This window comes from Trachinotus anak, unplaced genomic scaffold (assembly GCF_046630095.1).
Source record: "Trachinotus anak isolate AG129_WGS33_773 ecotype Australia unplaced genomic scaffold, CSIRO_AGI_Tana_v1 ptg000001l, whole genome shotgun sequence".
Taxonomy (NCBI): Eukaryota; Metazoa; Chordata; class Actinopteri; order Carangiformes; family Carangidae; genus Trachinotus; species Trachinotus anak.
The window spans coordinates 2,666,684-2,684,829 of NW_027273852.1; the positions used below are offsets into that span (position 1 = coordinate 2,666,684).

The 18,146-nt window shown below is 41.1% G+C and overlaps 1 protein-coding gene across 1 annotated transcript; it reads left to right on the top strand.

The window, feature by feature from the left end:
- The first annotated feature begins 1,040 nt into the window (after positions 1-1,040).
- On the top strand, positions 1,041-7,351 carry umps (uridine monophosphate synthetase). Its single transcript, XM_071491855.1, has 10 exons — positions 1,041-1,388; positions 1,859-2,012; positions 2,519-2,643; positions 2,776-2,963; positions 3,077-3,162; positions 3,311-3,471; positions 3,555-3,672; positions 3,787-3,962; positions 4,626-4,740; positions 5,739-7,351. Exons 1-10 carry the CDS (start codon positions 1,248-1,250, stop codon positions 5,915-5,917), a joined length of 1,443 nt encoding a protein of 480 aa, XP_071347956.1. The 5' UTR covers positions 1,041-1,247; the 3' UTR covers positions 5,918-7,351.
- Positions 7,352-18,146: the final 10,795 nt, after the last annotated feature.

Below are 18,146 nucleotides of genomic sequence, written 5' to 3' on the forward strand. Positions count from 1 at the left end.
ATAAACTACTCACTCTACACACTCAGGAACAAAGGTGGAAAGATGGAGGGAAGCAGCTCAACTGAAGGCCAATCAGAGAATGAGCTCAGGACACAGAACTAAGAAAACTCAAGACGCCTGTTCGAGCTGCCCAGTCAGCACACCTGTCCTGCTCAGGCCGGCAGTCATGTGACCCCACATCCCACAGTACACACCATTTCATTAAAAAGAAAATGCAGCAATCCAATTAGCATTTTCATTTTCACACACTCATGTGGGCGCCCTATGACCATATAAAATGAAAATTGAAAAGTGGCAATATTCAAATACAAAATGTACATTTACAAGTCACTACACTCTGTAGGGGTCAAAATGAAAGTTCAGTCAGTCAGTCACCTCATCAGCGAGGACGTCACTTCCTCGTCTCTCGTCACTTTGTCTGGGGCAGTGGCAGCAGCTTGTTTTACCCGTCTGTGTCTTATATCAATACAACTCAATGGAAATTACCAGACATATGATTTAAAGAATTTAAATGTGTCACAACAAGTGATTCGAAGCTGAGAGACAGGAGTCTGGTCGTTATTCTGATCCCAGGTCACAGCAGAGATTCAACCAGCTGTGGGCCTGAGTCTGCTCCCTCTGCAGCTCCACCTGGATCCCTCACCTCAATGCACTCTTCTTCTCAGTCAGCTAGCTCTCTAGATCTTGGATTCATTTCAGATATAAAGCCTGTAAAATGATATGAGGTTGATGAGTGTTTGATCACTTCCAGTGGTGATGGCACACACAGTAAACTCAGAACAACAAACCTGAATAAATGCAGGTGAAAGACCTTGTAAATGTTTGTTGTCTCCACTGTGCAGCACTGAGAGTCACTCAGCAACAGTTTGACCGATAAATCAAAGTTTAGGAGGATGTGCACACAATGAACGCGCTCGTGAACGCGCAGCGCCAGATCGAGAACGTTATTCTCTCGTTCTCATCGCCCAAAGGCATGATGGGAGAGACACTACTGCGCAGTCTCTATGGGCCGCATAACCCGGAAGTAACCCGGAAGCCAGAAACTTTTTCGGCGTATGCGCCAGGCGAGCAACTTGTATTGAACTGAACGGGCGCCATTTTTAGATCCGTCATCCAGTTCTTATAATACATCCATGGTCGTATGTAAATTAAGTATTCTGCGCCATTGAGGTTACGTCACATACGTATCGTTTATGAGCGGGAGACACGCTGGAGATAGCTCCTGTGGTTACTGAATATACGAGAGGATGGAAATCGACAGTATAATCCTGAAACTCCACGATGTTAACGCCGTGAAGTTTGGAGATTACAAGCTGAAGAGCGGCATGATGACACCTATTTATATCGACCTAAGGGTGCTTGTGTCGTATCCAGCGCTCATGAATCAGGTAAAAAAGCCCGACTGACTTCACAGCAGCTTTAAATAACGTGGGTTATACCGTGAAACATCCTGCGGCTACACTGTTCAAAAGCTAAACGTTATCATTTGCGTGGAAATGTAAGTTTTCCGCATTGGCCTTGCACACGTGGTTATTTAGTCTTGTCCTTAGCCCACACCCACGGATCCCGTCACTGGGCAGTCTCTGAGCTGCTCAGGGTTAAGTTTCAGACAGCTACCGGCGGAGCAGTTTCCAGCTATACCCACTAACACCCGTTTTTATTGAGATTAAACATTATCAGGGACATAAGGTGCGTTGACCCTCAAAAGCATGGTGGGAAACTGACCACCTTCCTGCAGTGTAGTTGTAGGTGCATTGTGTGTTTACATGTCCTGTTACACTGCTGCTTAAAAAAATAAAAAATAAAAAAATAAAAACATGTTTGCAGCTACAAAACTTATGTATTGTTTTATTTTCAGGTGTCAAGTCTCATCTACCAGCGAGTGCAACAAGAGAAGCTACAGTTTGACTCGGTGTGTGGGGTTCCATACACAGCCCTGCCCCTGGCCACAATTATTTGCTCTAGGAATGAACTGCCCATGCTCATCAGGAGAAAGGAGGCCAAGGACTATGGTGGGTGATGAGAGGGAAACACAGTCAGGCTGGTCATACGTAGTGTTCAAGAGGTCAGACCTTGCATTTGTCAGTAAAGCCTTAGAAAGCATTTGTTAGGATGGAAAGGAGTTAAAATTGTCCTGTTTTGTAACACTTGATCTTTAATCTGGGTGGTGATTGCAAGCAGCAAGACGACATGACAATATACATATGACATGTGCAGATGAAACAGCTAATGCACTGCTCTGTGGGTTGAAATGCTCATTTATGGCACAGTCTATTGGTGATGGTATAGCATGTGTTTGACAATTTGAGACAATCACTCAGGTCTTGCAAGTGGAGTTTCTCACTCTTCGCTGAAGCAGTCTGTCCGTACACAGATGCTTGAAGCAAACATCCGAATCAGGTTTTTCAGAAATCTTTTCTCCACTTGGAGTTTAGTTTGCAAAAGCATCAATAAGTGACAAAGTTTCTAAGTTTGTTTAGAACAGGGACTGATAAGCTTCCTTATGTAACCCTGCTAGGAACCAAGCGTCTGGTGGAGGGGTCGTTTCGTGAGGGAGATCTATGTCTGATCATTGAGGACACAGTGACTAGCGGCAGCAGCATCCTGGAGACTGCTGAAGTGCTCTACAAAGAGGGACTGAAGGTTCAGCGTCAGATAATATTACAATCATCTTCTGTTAAACAGCAGCAGCATACAAGAGTCATTTCAAAATAATAATGGTCCCAGAGATTGTAAATTTTTTTTTTTTATGAAATATTTGTTTCTTTGGGAAAGGTGACGGATGCCATTGTACTAATGGACAGACAGCAAGGTGGGTTGGAAATGTTGCGTTCTCAGGGAATCAAGCTCCATCCCATCATCTCCATGTCCAAGCTGCTCCAAGTGCTGCTGGACGCCAAACGCATCGACGCCCAAACTGAACAGAAAGTCCGCAAGTTCATACGATACAACAACACTTTTAGGTACAGTTTTGTAGCTTTTGGCACGTACAGTTAGAGTATTAGAGTGTGTGTTTTTAACGCACATCTTCCCTGTGGTGCCTCCAAAGTAACATTTGCAACTCACCCCTTTTTAGCCCTAAGGAGGATGTTCCTCCCATCAAGAAGCCATGTGTGGATACGAAGCTGGAGCTGAGCTATGCAGACAGAGCCAAACTTCCAAGTATGTTCTCTTGCAACTTAGTCGAATGCCCTACCTGTATGGCAAGCTAAAAATAATTGACAATATGTCTTTGCAAAGATACACCGACTTGAAAATGTTACTCTACTGAATTAATCTCCTCATCTGTTCTTCTTCCTGTTGTCCGTAGACATTCACGCTCTGGCATCAAAGCTGCTGCAGATCATGGAGGAAAAGCGTTCTAACCTCTGTTTGTCTGCTGATGTGACCAGCAGCGAGGAGCTTCTCCAGTTGGCAGACTCTCTAGGTCCCAAGATCTGCCTGCTGAAGACACATGTAGACATCCTCAGGGTAGATGTGCAACCAGTCCATATGTTACAAGGAGAACTTTGTTGATACAAATAAACTGATCTTATTGTCATGTCTGTGAACAGGACTACACAGTCACCTTCAGCCAGAAACTGCAGGCTTTGGCCGAGAAACACAACTTCCTCATCTTTGAAGATCGCAAATTTGCTGACATTGGGAACACAGTTACACATCAGTATCAAGGTGGGAAGTCTTTACTTATTTTAGTTTTTTTGACATGTTTATTCAATTTTTTTAAAAACTGCACATCTTCAACTGTATCTTAATATTTAAAGTAACCATGTATCTGTTCTCCAGGTGGTTTGTACCAGATCTCATCTTGGTCCCACATAGTGAATGCTCATGCAGTACCGGGGCCCGGGGTGGTGAAGGGCCTGAGTGCTATAGGAAAGGATCTGGGCCGAGGCTGTTTGCTCATTGCACAGATGAGCTCCCAGGGGTCGTTGGCTACTGGTGATTACACAAAGGCTGTGGTACGGATGACTCTCCTTGGGCCTTTTGCTCAGGCTACGTCCACACAAACAAGTTTTTGTTTTAAAATGGCGTTTTAGAACATGAACAACCTCCATCCAGAGATTCAGCAGTGTTTTGAGCTCCGCATCGCAAATAATCTCTGTCCATACTACCACACCTAAAAGTATGCTGGGCATGCACTTGCTGGTGTAAACAGAAAGCAGATTGTCTACTGTGTAGTTGGTTAGTTGCAGAAAATAATATGAATGAGGAACAGCAAAGGCAGCATGTCATAAATGCAGAATTTAACTGTACAACAGCTGCTAGCAAAGACGGCAAGGACAGTAACACTTGTAATTCATTATCCATGGCATATTGACCACTGATAGTTGAGGCTGTTAAGACCCAACCAGGGAGCGAACGTGGGCGTCTGCACCATCAGTTACAAAATTCTCAGTTTCTGCCGGTCCAGACTGCAACACAACCCAGGAGTTTTCAAACTCAAATGAGGCCAGCTGCTTTTCCAAAAGTCTCCGTTTTAGGAGTTTGAGAACTCTGTGGTTGCCACATGAACGTAGCAAAGGGGGTTCTTAAACTTTTTTGTTTGTGTGGATGTAGCCTAAGTTTGCTCAAATGCCTTGTCTCAGTTTACAGCTGCTTATCTCCGTTTTCTGTCCTTACAGCTGAAGATGGCAGAGGAGCAGTCAGACTTTGTGATCGGCTTTATCTGTGGTTCTAAGATCACCAAGAGGCCAGAGTTCATCCACATGACCCCCGGGGTTCAGATGCAGGCTGGAGGTAAAGTTGGTGCTTTTTGATCAGACCTTCAAATGTAATTGGTTTTAGTTTTTGCTTGAATTTCATGCAATTCACACATGCAATGAAATTGTGTATTTATACAGCAACACTCAACCATACACACGTAAATACATATGTGTGCGCTCCAACTTTTCTGTTATTAATCTGTGACGCTTTGTGTTGTGTTGTACTTCCTGTTGGGGTCCAACTGGAGGAAATACAACAATACAACACAGTTGAACGATATGCAGTGTAATCTAGTGACACTTTTTAAATTGATTTGAAATGAGATATTCACTATCATGGTGTGTCTAAATAGAAACAGTGTCTGACAGAGCAGATGCACTTTAATTTGAGTCAGTCCAGTTGTTTACACAGGCCACATAATGGCTCATGCTTTACATGTGTAACTACAGTGATTGTGTCTTGGGCTCTGAGTGTTTCCAAACCTACAATTTAAACTCTGACCTAAAAGGTTCTTCAGGATGTTCACGTGCTTGTTGAGTAAGAGACAAAAATATTCTTAACTGATGGAAAAAGGAACTAAGGAAATATTTATAGTGGAAGAGTCACCTCAGTCAATGTGAGTTTTTTTGTGAGCAAGTCCGTGTGTTGTTTATCTTGCACAGGACGCAGATGTGTGTTGGAAAATCAGAACTTTAACCCCATTATCATCTTTTCATTTCAAATCCAGTGTGCTAGAGTACAGAGCCAGCACAGGTCTGCAGAGTGTCTCTGTCCAAATGCAACATGCTGATGTAAATGTTTTTTATTTAGCTGATTTCTCTCTCAAAAAATGTACCAATGGCGAGGTGACTTTTCAGTCTTTGCTGTCTTTTGGTGTCGTGTCTCATCTTCAACACAGGGTGGTGCTATGGTACAAGAAATGACATGTGGCTCTGGTTTTTAAGTAGGCTGACATTCCCCAACAACCTCCCTGTGTCTCCACCTCTCCTCAGCCATGACTCCCATCTCTCTGTGTCTCTCTCCCTTTACAGGTGATGTGTTGGGCCAGCAGTACACCACCCCAGAGGAGGTTATCTACAACAAAGGCTCTGATGTCATTATTGTGGGACGGGGTGTGTTGGGGGCCCCTGATAGGCTGAAAGCTGCTGAGTCGTACAGAAAGTCAGGCTGGGATGCTTACCTAAAGAGACTAGGCCAGGGTGGCCAATAAGAGCTCAGGAGTAGCATCTGCATCATTACTTCAAATTTCAAATTTAAACTGTAAATGTAATAATTACTGCTGCAGATGAACTGGAAGTGTTTAATTTTACATTCTCGTGGAACTGCAGTGTGCACATAATTGTAGACATGTGCATCTTTACACCACACAGCCAAATCAAAAGGCCCACCTGTTCCTGCCTAAGCACATAGTTTATTAACATCTGCAAGGGATAACAGTCAGGAGTGAGGAAGCAGACAGGTGTCTGTTGAACATGTGTAAATGTGTTATTTCTAATTCTGTCCTATGAACAAGCTGCTTTGAATTTATTCTTCAGATTCCTTCCTATTCATGAGCTGATCTGACATCTGACCCCCCTGAACTTCTAACCAGGTGTAAAATTCAGTTTGAAGATAAAGTGTGGGCTACCTGCAATAACTAGTTTTATTTAAATCTGGTCTGCTAAAATATCTTAATATCGATCGAGATGTCGTTCCGTCGACAAAGACAGCCACTTCAAGTCGAGGTGAAGCCTTTCTTTGTCACTAACCCACAGATTTGTCATACAAATAAGAGAGGGAGTGGTTAATACTGTTTAATGACTTTTCACAAGATCACAGGCATTACTAGTCACTGTAAAACTGCCCCTTTGACTCCTCAAAAATCCCTGTCACTCTCCAGCTTCACAAAGTATCAGTATTATTAAACGGCTTGATCAGTCATAGTTAAGTAATGAATAATAGGGTTTCAAATAACTGGTGGTGGTGTTGTTTCATTTTGAAAAGGATAAGACTGTTTATATTATTTAATATATAGGTCATCTACAAAGTGATGATTGATTACAATGCCCTAAACAGAACAGTTTACTCGTTATGATTTCAGTCTTTTTCAGCACCTGTAGATATTAGCTGCGTGATCAGTGTAACTTGCCTGATTATTGTAAATTACAAAATGAGGGAATGCTGGTTGGAGGAAGATTAATCATCAGAACTGTCAAAATTAAATTCCAATGCCGTCCATGTTTTCTTAATTTAAAATAATCAGTTGAGGCGGTAATTTTTCTAGAGATATAAATTCAGTTATAATGTCACACAGAAGTTGTTACCCGTTGTTTATCTTCTCTCTATCCAGGAAGAGACTTGATAAACAAGTTTTTATTTACTGAGAAATCTGCATTCAGCTTGAGACCTCCCATTAAAAGCATACAAATGCAATTTTGTAAACAGTGTCCTGCAGCTGTAACAGTTGTGCAGACACTACTAAAACCTTCATACAGTGAATGGGCTTCATGGTTTTCTTGCCGGTAACTTCCTTCTTGATTTAATGGATAAATGCATAGTTCCTTCTCTTACACTGACCTTGCTTGGGTTTTCCTTCCATGTGGTTTCCTTAAAACAAATGCAGTGTCTTTACTTGAATAAAGCTTCCATTAGCATGAAAAAGTAAGTGAACCGTTGGGAATTTTGTTCATTTGTGTATCTGCCCTAAAATGTGGTCAGATCTTCGTTTAAGTAACAATTATGAACACAAACAGTATATTTCAACTAATAAAACACAAACTGTATTTCTCTGCATGCTTAGTACGTCATTCAAACATTCAGAGTGAAAGTTGGAAGAAGTATCTGAGCCCTTCAGCTAATAACATCAATAAAAGCTAACAGGAGTCAGGAGCTAACAAACCTGAAGTCTAGTCAATAAAACCAGGCTGGAGCTGTGGGCTAGAGCTACTCAAACACGTTGAATTTACTATTCACAAGAATCATTTGCCGATGTGAACCAGGCCTCACAGAGGAGATCTCAGAAGAATGGTTAGCATAAAGCTGAAAGGAGTACGATGGATTTCAAAGAGTTTTAGTTACTCATCAGTCCACAGTCAGACCAGCTGTTTAAAACTGGAGTGGATCTGTTCAGTGACTGTTCTCCCTAGGAGTGGGCTTCCAGCTAAGACGACCCCGAAGGCTCGATGCAGAATGATCAGTAATGTCACAAAGAAACTCAGAGTAAAAATAATCATCGGAGCTGGTTAACATCTCTGTTCATGACTCTACTAAACAGAAATCATTGTGCATGGTGTCTGTGGCAGGACACCATGGAGGAAGCTGCTGCTCTTCAAAACAACACCACAGTCATGGCAGAAGTTTGCCAAAGAGCAGCTGGACACTCCACAACACTTCTGGGAAAAAGTTTGATGGACTGATGAAACTACAGTTGAATTGTCTTAGAAGAACATGCAACACTGTGTGTGGTGTAAAAAAGGGAACTCGATCCCAACAGTGAAGCAGGGTAGAGGGACCTGGCCGGCTCGACATCATCGAGGATTTCCCCCCTCAGCACGGTGTGTAACAGGATAATGTCAGGGTGGCAATGACCCTAAACATCACAACAACAATGATTTCAAACAAAGAAAATCCAGCTGTCGGAGAGGCCCATTCAGAGCCCAGACCTTAATCCAGCAGATCCGCTCACAGCAGACATCCGAAGAATATGCTGAGAATATGCCTGAATTAAGCAGTGCTATAGGAAGACTGGTCCAGAATCCATGCTGAACATCAGCGGCTACTAAAGAGCTAGTTTGGGATGACTCCTGCCAAAGGAGGTTTGAACACCACACTCACTTTTCCTACCAGCACTGTGAATGTTGAAGCAGAAAACCAGGACATTTCAAAAGCTTCACATACTTTTTCTGGCAGCTCTATATGTTGAAGAGACATTGTTTCATGTTTCATGTTCAATAATATATAGCTACTGTACATGTTTAATGTAATAATGTACTATAATTGTTATGAGATATGATTTGTCATGTCTCTTTTTCCTACTGTGAATTGTTTCTTTTTACACTTAAATTTAATATTGATATTCAAATCCCGGTAATCAATTTACAGTCAAGTGTTGTAGTCTACAGATACAGAATATATTTAAATATTATATGAAAACAATTTTCATTAGCTGACATTTGAACATACTGTATGAGCTGGATTAACCAGGATTATCTCCAATACTGTGCTATGTAGCAAGGTCCTACTGTTTCAGAACAACAATGTAATAGTTTGTGAATATGGTTGGAAAAAAAACAATGAATATGTAATTAATGTAACATTTTCTCGACACACCATGAAAAAAAAAGCTGTTGTTGGAAACACCTTTCCCCCTTGGTTTAAGGCAGTAGTTTTAGTTGGTATTTTAGTTGATATTATCTTACTTTACCCAAAGTGTAAGTTGAAAGCTCTGGTTGTGGACTTATTTATCCCCATGTGACTCCATAAAACATTTGAAAGGGACTTGGAACCAAATCCCACTTTGAAGCAATCACATAAAATTATCAAATATTTGCACAAATACTGTCTATTTCAGTCTTAATGTTCAGAAAACCTTCAGTCTACGTAGTTTGTCATGATGTTAAGATTTTTCAGAACAGCCTGAAGAGCTAGAGCTGAGCAATATGGTTGAACTAAATATTACAACATTCACACGGAAAGGTTGTTGGTTTTGATTTCTATCTCATGAAATATGACAAAAGTGCAAATTTGCATGTAATCAAAATAATCTATGATCACTCTGCACACTTTGGATGGCTTATCATTATTATTATTTATAAAACATGGTAAAAACAATTTACAAAATAATCAATAACTCTATAAAATCACTGATCTTTATATAGATTTGATATGGGTTTGCAAAAAATAAATTTTAATTCAGTTGACCAACATTTCATATTCTGTCTCACAATCTATTCATTTTCTCTTTCAAACTTTCCCTTATGTTTTCTGAACTGTGCCTCCGGATCAAAGCAGCAGCGGTGCAGCTATACAGACTTTCAGTCACGCATCCAAAACTGGATCCTACACTTCCCATAATGCAACTCAACGTGTGCTCTGTCATTAGACCTCCCCTCCCCGTTACAAGCTTCCCTCTTTCAAACTCCGTGCTCCCGGTTTTTAGTGCAGGTTTCTGTCGGTCTCATTTCAAACAGCTCTGATAACAGCATCAGTTACTTCCCCAGACTTGACAAAGTTCCTGCACAGCTGTTGAGCTGAGTGGTACTGACCCCGACTGGTAAAATGACCTTTTGTGCGTCGCATTGGAGGAGTGACCCTTTAATTTCAAGTCTGCCAACAACTAGGTCCCTAACCCTAAACCAACCACCGCCAAAACCAATTTGCTTTAATAGCTGGAAAAACAGCACACAGGATCTAACACCAATCCACAAACTGTCACCTGATCAGGTCAGGTCTCGATCCTCTGATTTCCTTATTGGGGAAATACGTTTATAGCCTATAGACTAGATCCGTTTTCCCCGGGTGTGGAGGCGGACTTTCCCCGCAGTAACAGATCTAATCAAAACCACTGACATTTTCCGTCCACGGCACTGAAGGGGTTCCAGCCCCCCCCCCCCCCAAAGTTGCTGGGCAAGGTGAGCCACCCTGCAGCTGAAAGTCATTTGCAAGGTATATGATATGGAAATGATGCCCAAGCAGGCGCTGCATAGGACAAATTGAGCAGGTCGGCAGGTAGCTACGTTACAATGAGCCTTTTTACAGGCGCAAAGGTCAGACTCGTTGCCTGGCACAGAGGCGGAGGAGGGAGGGAGGGAGGGAGGGCGCTTTGGATGGAGGAGAGGGGTTGGTAAGAATAATTCAAATCGTGTGTGTGTGTGTGTGTGTGTGTGTCTGCCTCCCCAACACACACACACACACACACCCTTCCCCCTTTATGTCAATATTGGATCAGAGCAACGCACCGTGCGACAGGTGTCTGTGCGCGCCCTGAGGATCCTCTCTCCCGTTTTCATCCAGTCGGAGGGGTGGGGATAGAGAGAGAGAGAGAGAGAGAGAGGGAGAGGGAGAGGGAGAGGGAGACCATGTAGAGGTATAAAAGGTGTACACCTGTCACAAACAGCACACATTCAGTGCGCGTAAAAGGTGAGCCAAAGCTGATCCAGGTTGTGCATGTTGACCTTTATTTCTCTGCCTCTTCTGAAGGTAGGCTAAAGGCTTTTCTCTCACCTTTTTTTTTTTTTTTTAAATTTCATTCTTACAACACTTTACCTCAAGCTTTGGTCGTCTAACTTTTCCAATTCTCCCTCAGAAAGGTTGCCTGACCACAGAGAAGCCAGCTGTTACGCGCTCAGCTCACCTCTCCCTGGACCACTGTCTCCTGTGATGGTGTTTGTGACTTTTTTCATGTCCGTATTTGCTTCACGTTGAGCCTCACGTACAATACCTGAAGATGAAGTTTTGTTCGTTCGGCTCGCGTTACGCAGGTACGGGTTGGCAACTGGAAAAAGCACAAAGTTTTTTTTATTTTTAATTTTTTTTTTTTTTTTATTATAGAAGATCACTGTCAAGCCATAATTCATACAAATGATTGAAAATTGTTTTAAGAGGTTTGCTCTCACTAGTTTAAAGTTTTAATCCAGGGAGCCAAATAGGTAAGGCCAGATAGTGAGACAAATTCTTGTAATGAAAAACAATATTGATCTAAGATCTCCAGAGATGTATTACTAAGCAGTGACAGTCAGGACCATCGCTCCATCAAAGACTTCTCAATAACAACATAGTTTCAGTAACTGAAGCACCAGGTGTAGAGACTTTACCTTATTTGCATACAGGTGGCAACAGGCAGTGCTCTAAAGAAAGCAAAGGCAGCCATGAACCAACATGTTGCTTGACTTGTGGAGTTACAACCATTTATCCCAGGGTAAACAGAAATAATGGAGACCTCATGGAAAAGTAAAAGCTGGACTCATTTGAGTAGATTCTTGTTGAATGTGTGTGCGCTTCTGCTGAGCGAAGTAAGTAAAGCTCACAGCGGGTGATGTTATCAAGGCAGGAAGTTCCAGCTTAAATCGATCAGGCATTTTTCTTGTTCTTGCTGAAAAGGTGGAATAGGTAAAAATGAGACTATGAGGACCAGCCTCACTTCAATCCGTATGTTCATGTAAAATCTGCTGGGTGTAAACCCGTCTGTTCAGGTCCCCACTGATAAACCTGTAACTGATGCTGGGAAAGTGTCTGAGCGGCGGTCCACCACTGTTTAGTTTTCAGTCAGTGGTTGCACCCTTTGCTCATGTGCTTGTTTAAATTACCCCTGGACAACATCATATCTTTCGTACTGAAAGGTTGACATTTACAATGATAGGGGCGATAATCTCTGCGTCTTCCCCGTGGAGCTTTTTTTGATAATCATTATCCCGTTGACACATTCATGATGACAGCGTGTATTTTCCACTGGGGGCCTGTTCATTACTGCCCATCTCCTACGTCACAAACTGAGGCTGCAGGCAAGCACCATGGAGCAGAGAGATGGGCTTAATGGGAGGTTATGTTAATCATTAACTAAACATTAACCACACACAGCAGACATCTGATATGGGCCATCTGTCATGTAGAATTCAGCCATTGCACTTTTACCATTCATGCTTTTTGATTGATTCTAATGTTAAAGATAATAGATGCCTTTTATATTTTAGTGTCTGATTTAAATGTGCCTTTTTTTTTCCTTTTTTTTATCCAGCTCACAATAAATTGATGATTACAGTGCAAGCATACTATTCTACTTTACTAAACAACTGAATAACTAACTAAATAAATTACTAAATAATTACCCCTTTTGAATTTCTAATTTCAAACTTATTTATCCAAAAATGGTGTTGAGGCTGTGCCCTAACATGACAATGACATCCAGCATAACAAAGTACCAAAACACAGAAAATGCATCATATATTGTATCAATTTAATCAATTTAAATGAGAAACTGAAATTTTCAGCACAGATTTGGTTCATTTAAAGTCCTTAGAAGTTGAAATGTTGCCTTATATTTGATTTGCATATGCACCATCCATGACATAAGAGTAAGATACAACTGTGCTCAATTTTCTCTGCTTGAAAATGACAAACACATTATACAATTAAAAGTAATTCTGAGTGGTGCCTCTGTGGCATTTAGATCTATGATTTGAAATCTGAATATGTTGTCCCACAGTATGGCATTTCCACCTTCTCTAGTGAGCTCATTAATGCTCAAGATGAAATTTGAACTTTATGTAAAATGTGCTGGTCCTTTATGCAGAAAATTGCCTTCACCTTCCCAACACTCTTTATGATCTCCGGTAGGTACAAAGCCAGTCCTACATGTCATTATTTACCTGAGAGCCTATTTGCCTCTGCTTGAAGCTCTAGTCAATATTTGTTTAAAGCTAGGGGAAGGGAAAACTCACACTCCTCAGTATCCTGGTTACCTTGCCCCGATTTAAACTGACTGTCCCGACTGGTCCTGCTGCTGGTACACCCTTCCTACCAGCTCCAGTAGCACCATTAGCTTCCAGGTGATTTGTTTAGGATTCAATGTGGAGGCTTAGCCACCTGCTTTTTTCTGTATCGGTGAAAGAAGTCTGAACGGTGTCACATGAGGAAGTTTGGCTCCAGTGCAGCAAACAGTTTGAACCATTGAATCATATTTGAAACACTATGGAGCAGGTGGGAAGTATTCAAGTGAGTGCCAGGTTGCATCACAGTAATAGTCAACACTTTTCAACGCAACATGAGAACTGACAAAGCCTCAAGGACACAAAAGCATCTCCAGTCAAACCTGCACTGCAGGAACACTTGTGTATCGCAGTGCTTACAATGGTGATTCTGTACATGACAAATTCTGTCCTTCCCTGCAGACACTAAGCAGTTTATTATATTGCTACTCCCAATACCTGATAAGACAGGAATCAAGGAATTTGTAAACCAGGCATCCATAATATACCTTTATAGATTTGTCTAAATGAGTTTTCTCTTGACTTACCTGGAAACCAACTCATTGCAAACATAAGTCTTTCTTTACCTGTCTGAAGCATTGGTCAGCTATATATGAGCGGAGCAAGCAAATGGTATTAACATAGAGAATAGTAAACTGTTGATTGTGGAAAAGTTGCATGACAAAAAATGTGATATTTTTAGCATGTATAATGCACCAGAGCACTAAAACTCTTTATGTAATACACTATTTACTTACAGTAATCTTGTCATTCTGTTTCAGCATATAATAATTCTGCTGCTACTGTATATCTACAGGAGTGATCCTTCCTCTTTTGCATTTTGAGTTAGCTTTTCAATCAATTCAAACTGGAATGACAAAGCTGCTGAATGTATAAAACACCATTATACATATACACACACACACACACATATATATATATGAACCCCTCTAATGCAAATTCATGATTGTGTGCTATGTAATTACAAAAGGGAAACCCTAGCACTTGCCTTCTCCTATTTCAAGGCTCATGCTGCCCCAGCTGTGACCCTATGAACTCTGCAGGGCCATACTGTCATACTATCAGCACCACTGTTTTTATCTGTACAGCAGGGACATGATTACATTTGTGGTGCCTGCCAAACTCTTTGCTGTAAATGGTGGAGCAAGTGTTTCCCAGAGGGTGTGTGTGTGTGTCCTTATGTCTGTGCTGCCTGTGGGCTGTGTGCTGTTTCCTCTGACAGTTACTGATAATGAAGAGTCATGCAAATGCCCGAGGCCTGCTCCCACTCCTGGTTGGCTACTCTGTCCCTTTGTCTGACTCTCTGATGGCAGAGTGAATGTTCCCGGATGAACATGATGATAACATTTCAGATCTCAGAAAAGGTTGCCCTATCCGTTGTATGTTGTGTTTTTTGAGCAAAGATACCTTTGGGTTAATACCCTCTCTCTCTCTTTGTTTCCTGAAGGCAAATCCAGCTGCTTGTGTGTCAGCGCAGAGATCAGCAGGGACAAACGGAGGTGGTACGAGCAGATGTCCCGCTCGCATCATCCTTACCTGGATTAGTCACCATGGTAACCTTCCACCTGAAGGAGGGCATTTATTCAGTGCAATCTGTGTGTTAGTGTGTATGTATGTTAGCATGCAGTAGTGTGTGTGTGTGTGTGTGTGTGTGTGCGCGCGCTTGCATGCAAACACGTTTGTGTGAGAGTGAGTGTGCAGGTGCATTCACTGACTATTCAAATAGTTCAGACTCACACTGACCCAGAAAACAAGATCTCCCTCAGCAGCGTTAACACACTTCCTGCACTGCAACCTTCACCTATCTGAGTACAAAATATTGATTTATAATATTACCATATTTTACATCATTATTTGCATTAAGAAATAAAGATGAGGGTTATGTTCTTTTATACATTTTTCTGCATATTAAATGAACTCTTTTATATCATCAATGCACCCAGTACCTTATAGTTTATCTATTTATTTGATAGGGGCAATGCAATTTAACATAGTTCCAAAATGGAGTATGAAACTAGTATGTTTCACAAAGAGTGTAAAACTATTGCTAATTCTCGACTCCTGTCCCTAGTTGGGCTTTAATTCGATTAAAAAAGTCAATCTTCACTATCATAAAACCGCAATATACTACAGATGTACAAGTAGAGTGAAATACTACACTGAAATTCATTGATTGTGATGTAAAGTCTAAGAGGAGACAACAACAATAGCAAAAACCAGCACAAAACAGACAATAGAAGTGATAATAATATACAATTAACAGATGCACAGTCTCAAAAGAGACAACAATAGCACCACAAGCAGACAAATAGTCAAACAAAAACAACTAACAACAGATACAATTACCTAGACATGGGTACAGCTCTGGTTTGCTTTTAGTCAGTACTTTACCTTTATCATAAAGGAATTTATATCTGGAGTTATTTTGATTTCAGTTGGTAATGTATTTCTAACACAACAAATCTGAAAAGAGACTTTCTGTATGTGCCAATGCAGAGCTTTTCAAAGATATGGAAGTCATCCAATGATAGAACAAGCAAACTGCATTTCATTATGATTATATTAAAGTGTTGAAGCTATATTTTCAAAAATTGTCAATGGTAGTAAATAGACAATAACAGTTTCTACAGTAAAACATAAACCAAAAAAAACCAAAAAACATTCAGTAGCATGTGTGGAAATTATTAAATGATGGAGCAAGTTTAAGGGATGAAGAAGATGAGGACTCAGTACTCTGCACACCAGAGCTTCTCCAAAAAATCCTGATAGAACAATATGCTGGACCTAGTCCTGTCAGATCTAATGTTCTGTTACCATTACACAATCATGCAGCACAATAATCAGGTAATTCCTCCCAGTATATAGCTGTCTGAGCCATTAGCAAGTCACCATCCCTAATATTTTGCATTTAACTGCCTGAGGCAAATGTTTGTCCTGCACCAAACATAAACCAGTCTGGAAGCAGGAAAAGAAAAAAAGATGAATCAAGGTGGATCATGAGTTGAAAGTCTGATCTATAATAAATGATAAAAGACAAAAGCAAAGTTTGACAAACTTTACCCTTGTGTTAGCTGATCCTGCACACACACAGACACACACACCGACGGTGAGTTTACAGTATTTACATATTTAACTTTCACCAACACTTGAGTTTTACACTTTCTTTGTCATCCTGGCGATGTATCAAGTTGTCCATTAACCCCTGAAGACGGTGAAGTGGCAGTTATGATAGTTCACTATTATGGATTCATCTCAGGTGTGACATCAGCTGTTGGTTTCTGTCTCTAACTGTGAAAAAAATTGAATTTAAACGGTGTAAAAGTGTACAAATTAGCTGCTGCAGCTCATTGGACAAACTAATGACGACTGACTTCTGATGCCTGAGTAGAGGTAGAAGATCATGTTGCTGTCACCTCCAGTTCCGAAAGCTAACAGTAGGACTCGATGGTCACACAGAAGATGGAGAAACGGCAGAGGTATCATACGACCAGTGAGAGGAAATTAATGGGGTTTTTTTTTTTGGTTTTTTTTATACAGCCAGATAGTGAGTCAAAGTAGAACTGTAGCAGCTTTGTACTGGACCACACTGTCCCTTGCCCATGCAAATGCCTGTATTTAACAGGGAAATAAGTCCTGCAGTGTGTGTGAGTGACTGTGTGTGTACATGATATGGTCAGGATCCACAGCTTCTTACCAGACCTGCTGAAAGCAGATGAAAATCCTTCTTCATACAGCCGCCCACAAAGATACACTCACTCACACTCTCACACACACTCTCACACACACACACACACACACACACACACACACACGGAACATGTACACACATTGATACGCACACACCCAACACACAGCATCTGTCCATATAAGCCTGTTGTTTCACCTGCCCATCACCTGCTCTGGGGGTAAGCAGAGTGACACACACATGCAAAGAGAAAGACAATGAATGGGTTAACAGAGGACAATGAGAAGGCTGTTCATACAAGTAAACAGCCCACACATGCCCTCAGGTGGAACCCCACCCCACCCGCTCACACATACAGGCACACACACACACACACACGGGCTTCATACATACAGACAGAGCCAAACTATCATGCTTTACTAACTAAAATGATTTTTAGGGGCCTCGATGTAAAATCCACCTTGTCACTGCTGTGATGTGAAGTCAGAGCGACAGGCTGATGACTGAATGTTTTAATCACTTGTATGTGAGGGCAGGCCTGTCTGATGAGCCTCTAACACCTTGAGTGCAATAAATATCTTCGCCACTAGATGTCACCAATGATGAAGGAAAATATATGACTAAAATAAAGCGTTTCTCGCTTGACAGACACAGTGGATATTGGTGAAACGCTGATGTACCGAAGAAGAATCACATAACAGGCAAGATGAAATAATAGAAGAGACAGAAATAAGAGAGTGAGAATATAACAACTCTTACTCGGAAAGTCTCATTTTTAAATCACCGATGAGATCCAGAACTAACAGTTTGATGATAGTGTTCAGTTCACAAAGGAGGTGCAGTGTTTTCTCATCATATATATGAGTGACTTATATAATTTATTTGTCATAGAAATTAAAATGATCACAAAGACAAATAAACAATGCTATTAACAGAAAGTAAATAAGCACACAAAAGAACAATATTACACATGAGTATGAGCGGTGCTTCATTCAGTCAGTTTACTCTTTTACAGCCCTTGTTTGCCAACAACAATAAGATTCAAAACACAATGTTGGAGCCTAATGTGGCTCCCATAATTACCGGTCTGTTCATTTAGTGACCAACACTGTGCATCGTGAATATCATCTGTGTTGTGTGAAGCTATATTTGTAAATACATCTATAATATACCTAGAATTTATATGATCAAAATCTTGCATTGGAAATTGCAAACTGGACTTAAGCAGAAATGACTGAAACATCCTTTTGTCATAAAAGATAAAACCTAAGGATTCATACGGTCTCTGTGAT

What these genes read in the sequence shown, in the direction of transcription:
- umps (XM_071491855.1), top strand. Translation starts at nt 1,248, where the DNA reads ATGGAAATCGACAGTATAATCCTGAAACTCCACGATGTTAACGCCGTG. An exon ending in ATCCAGCGCTCATGAATCAG is followed by an intron (nt 1,389 to 1,858) that starts GTAAAAAAGCCC and finishes TTTTATTTTCAG; the next exon opens with GTGTCAAGTCTCATCTACCA. An exon ending in CGATACAACAACACTTTTAG is followed by an intron (nt 2,964 to 3,076) that starts GTACAGTTTTGT and finishes ACCCCTTTTTAG; the next exon opens with CCCTAAGGAGGATGTTCCTC.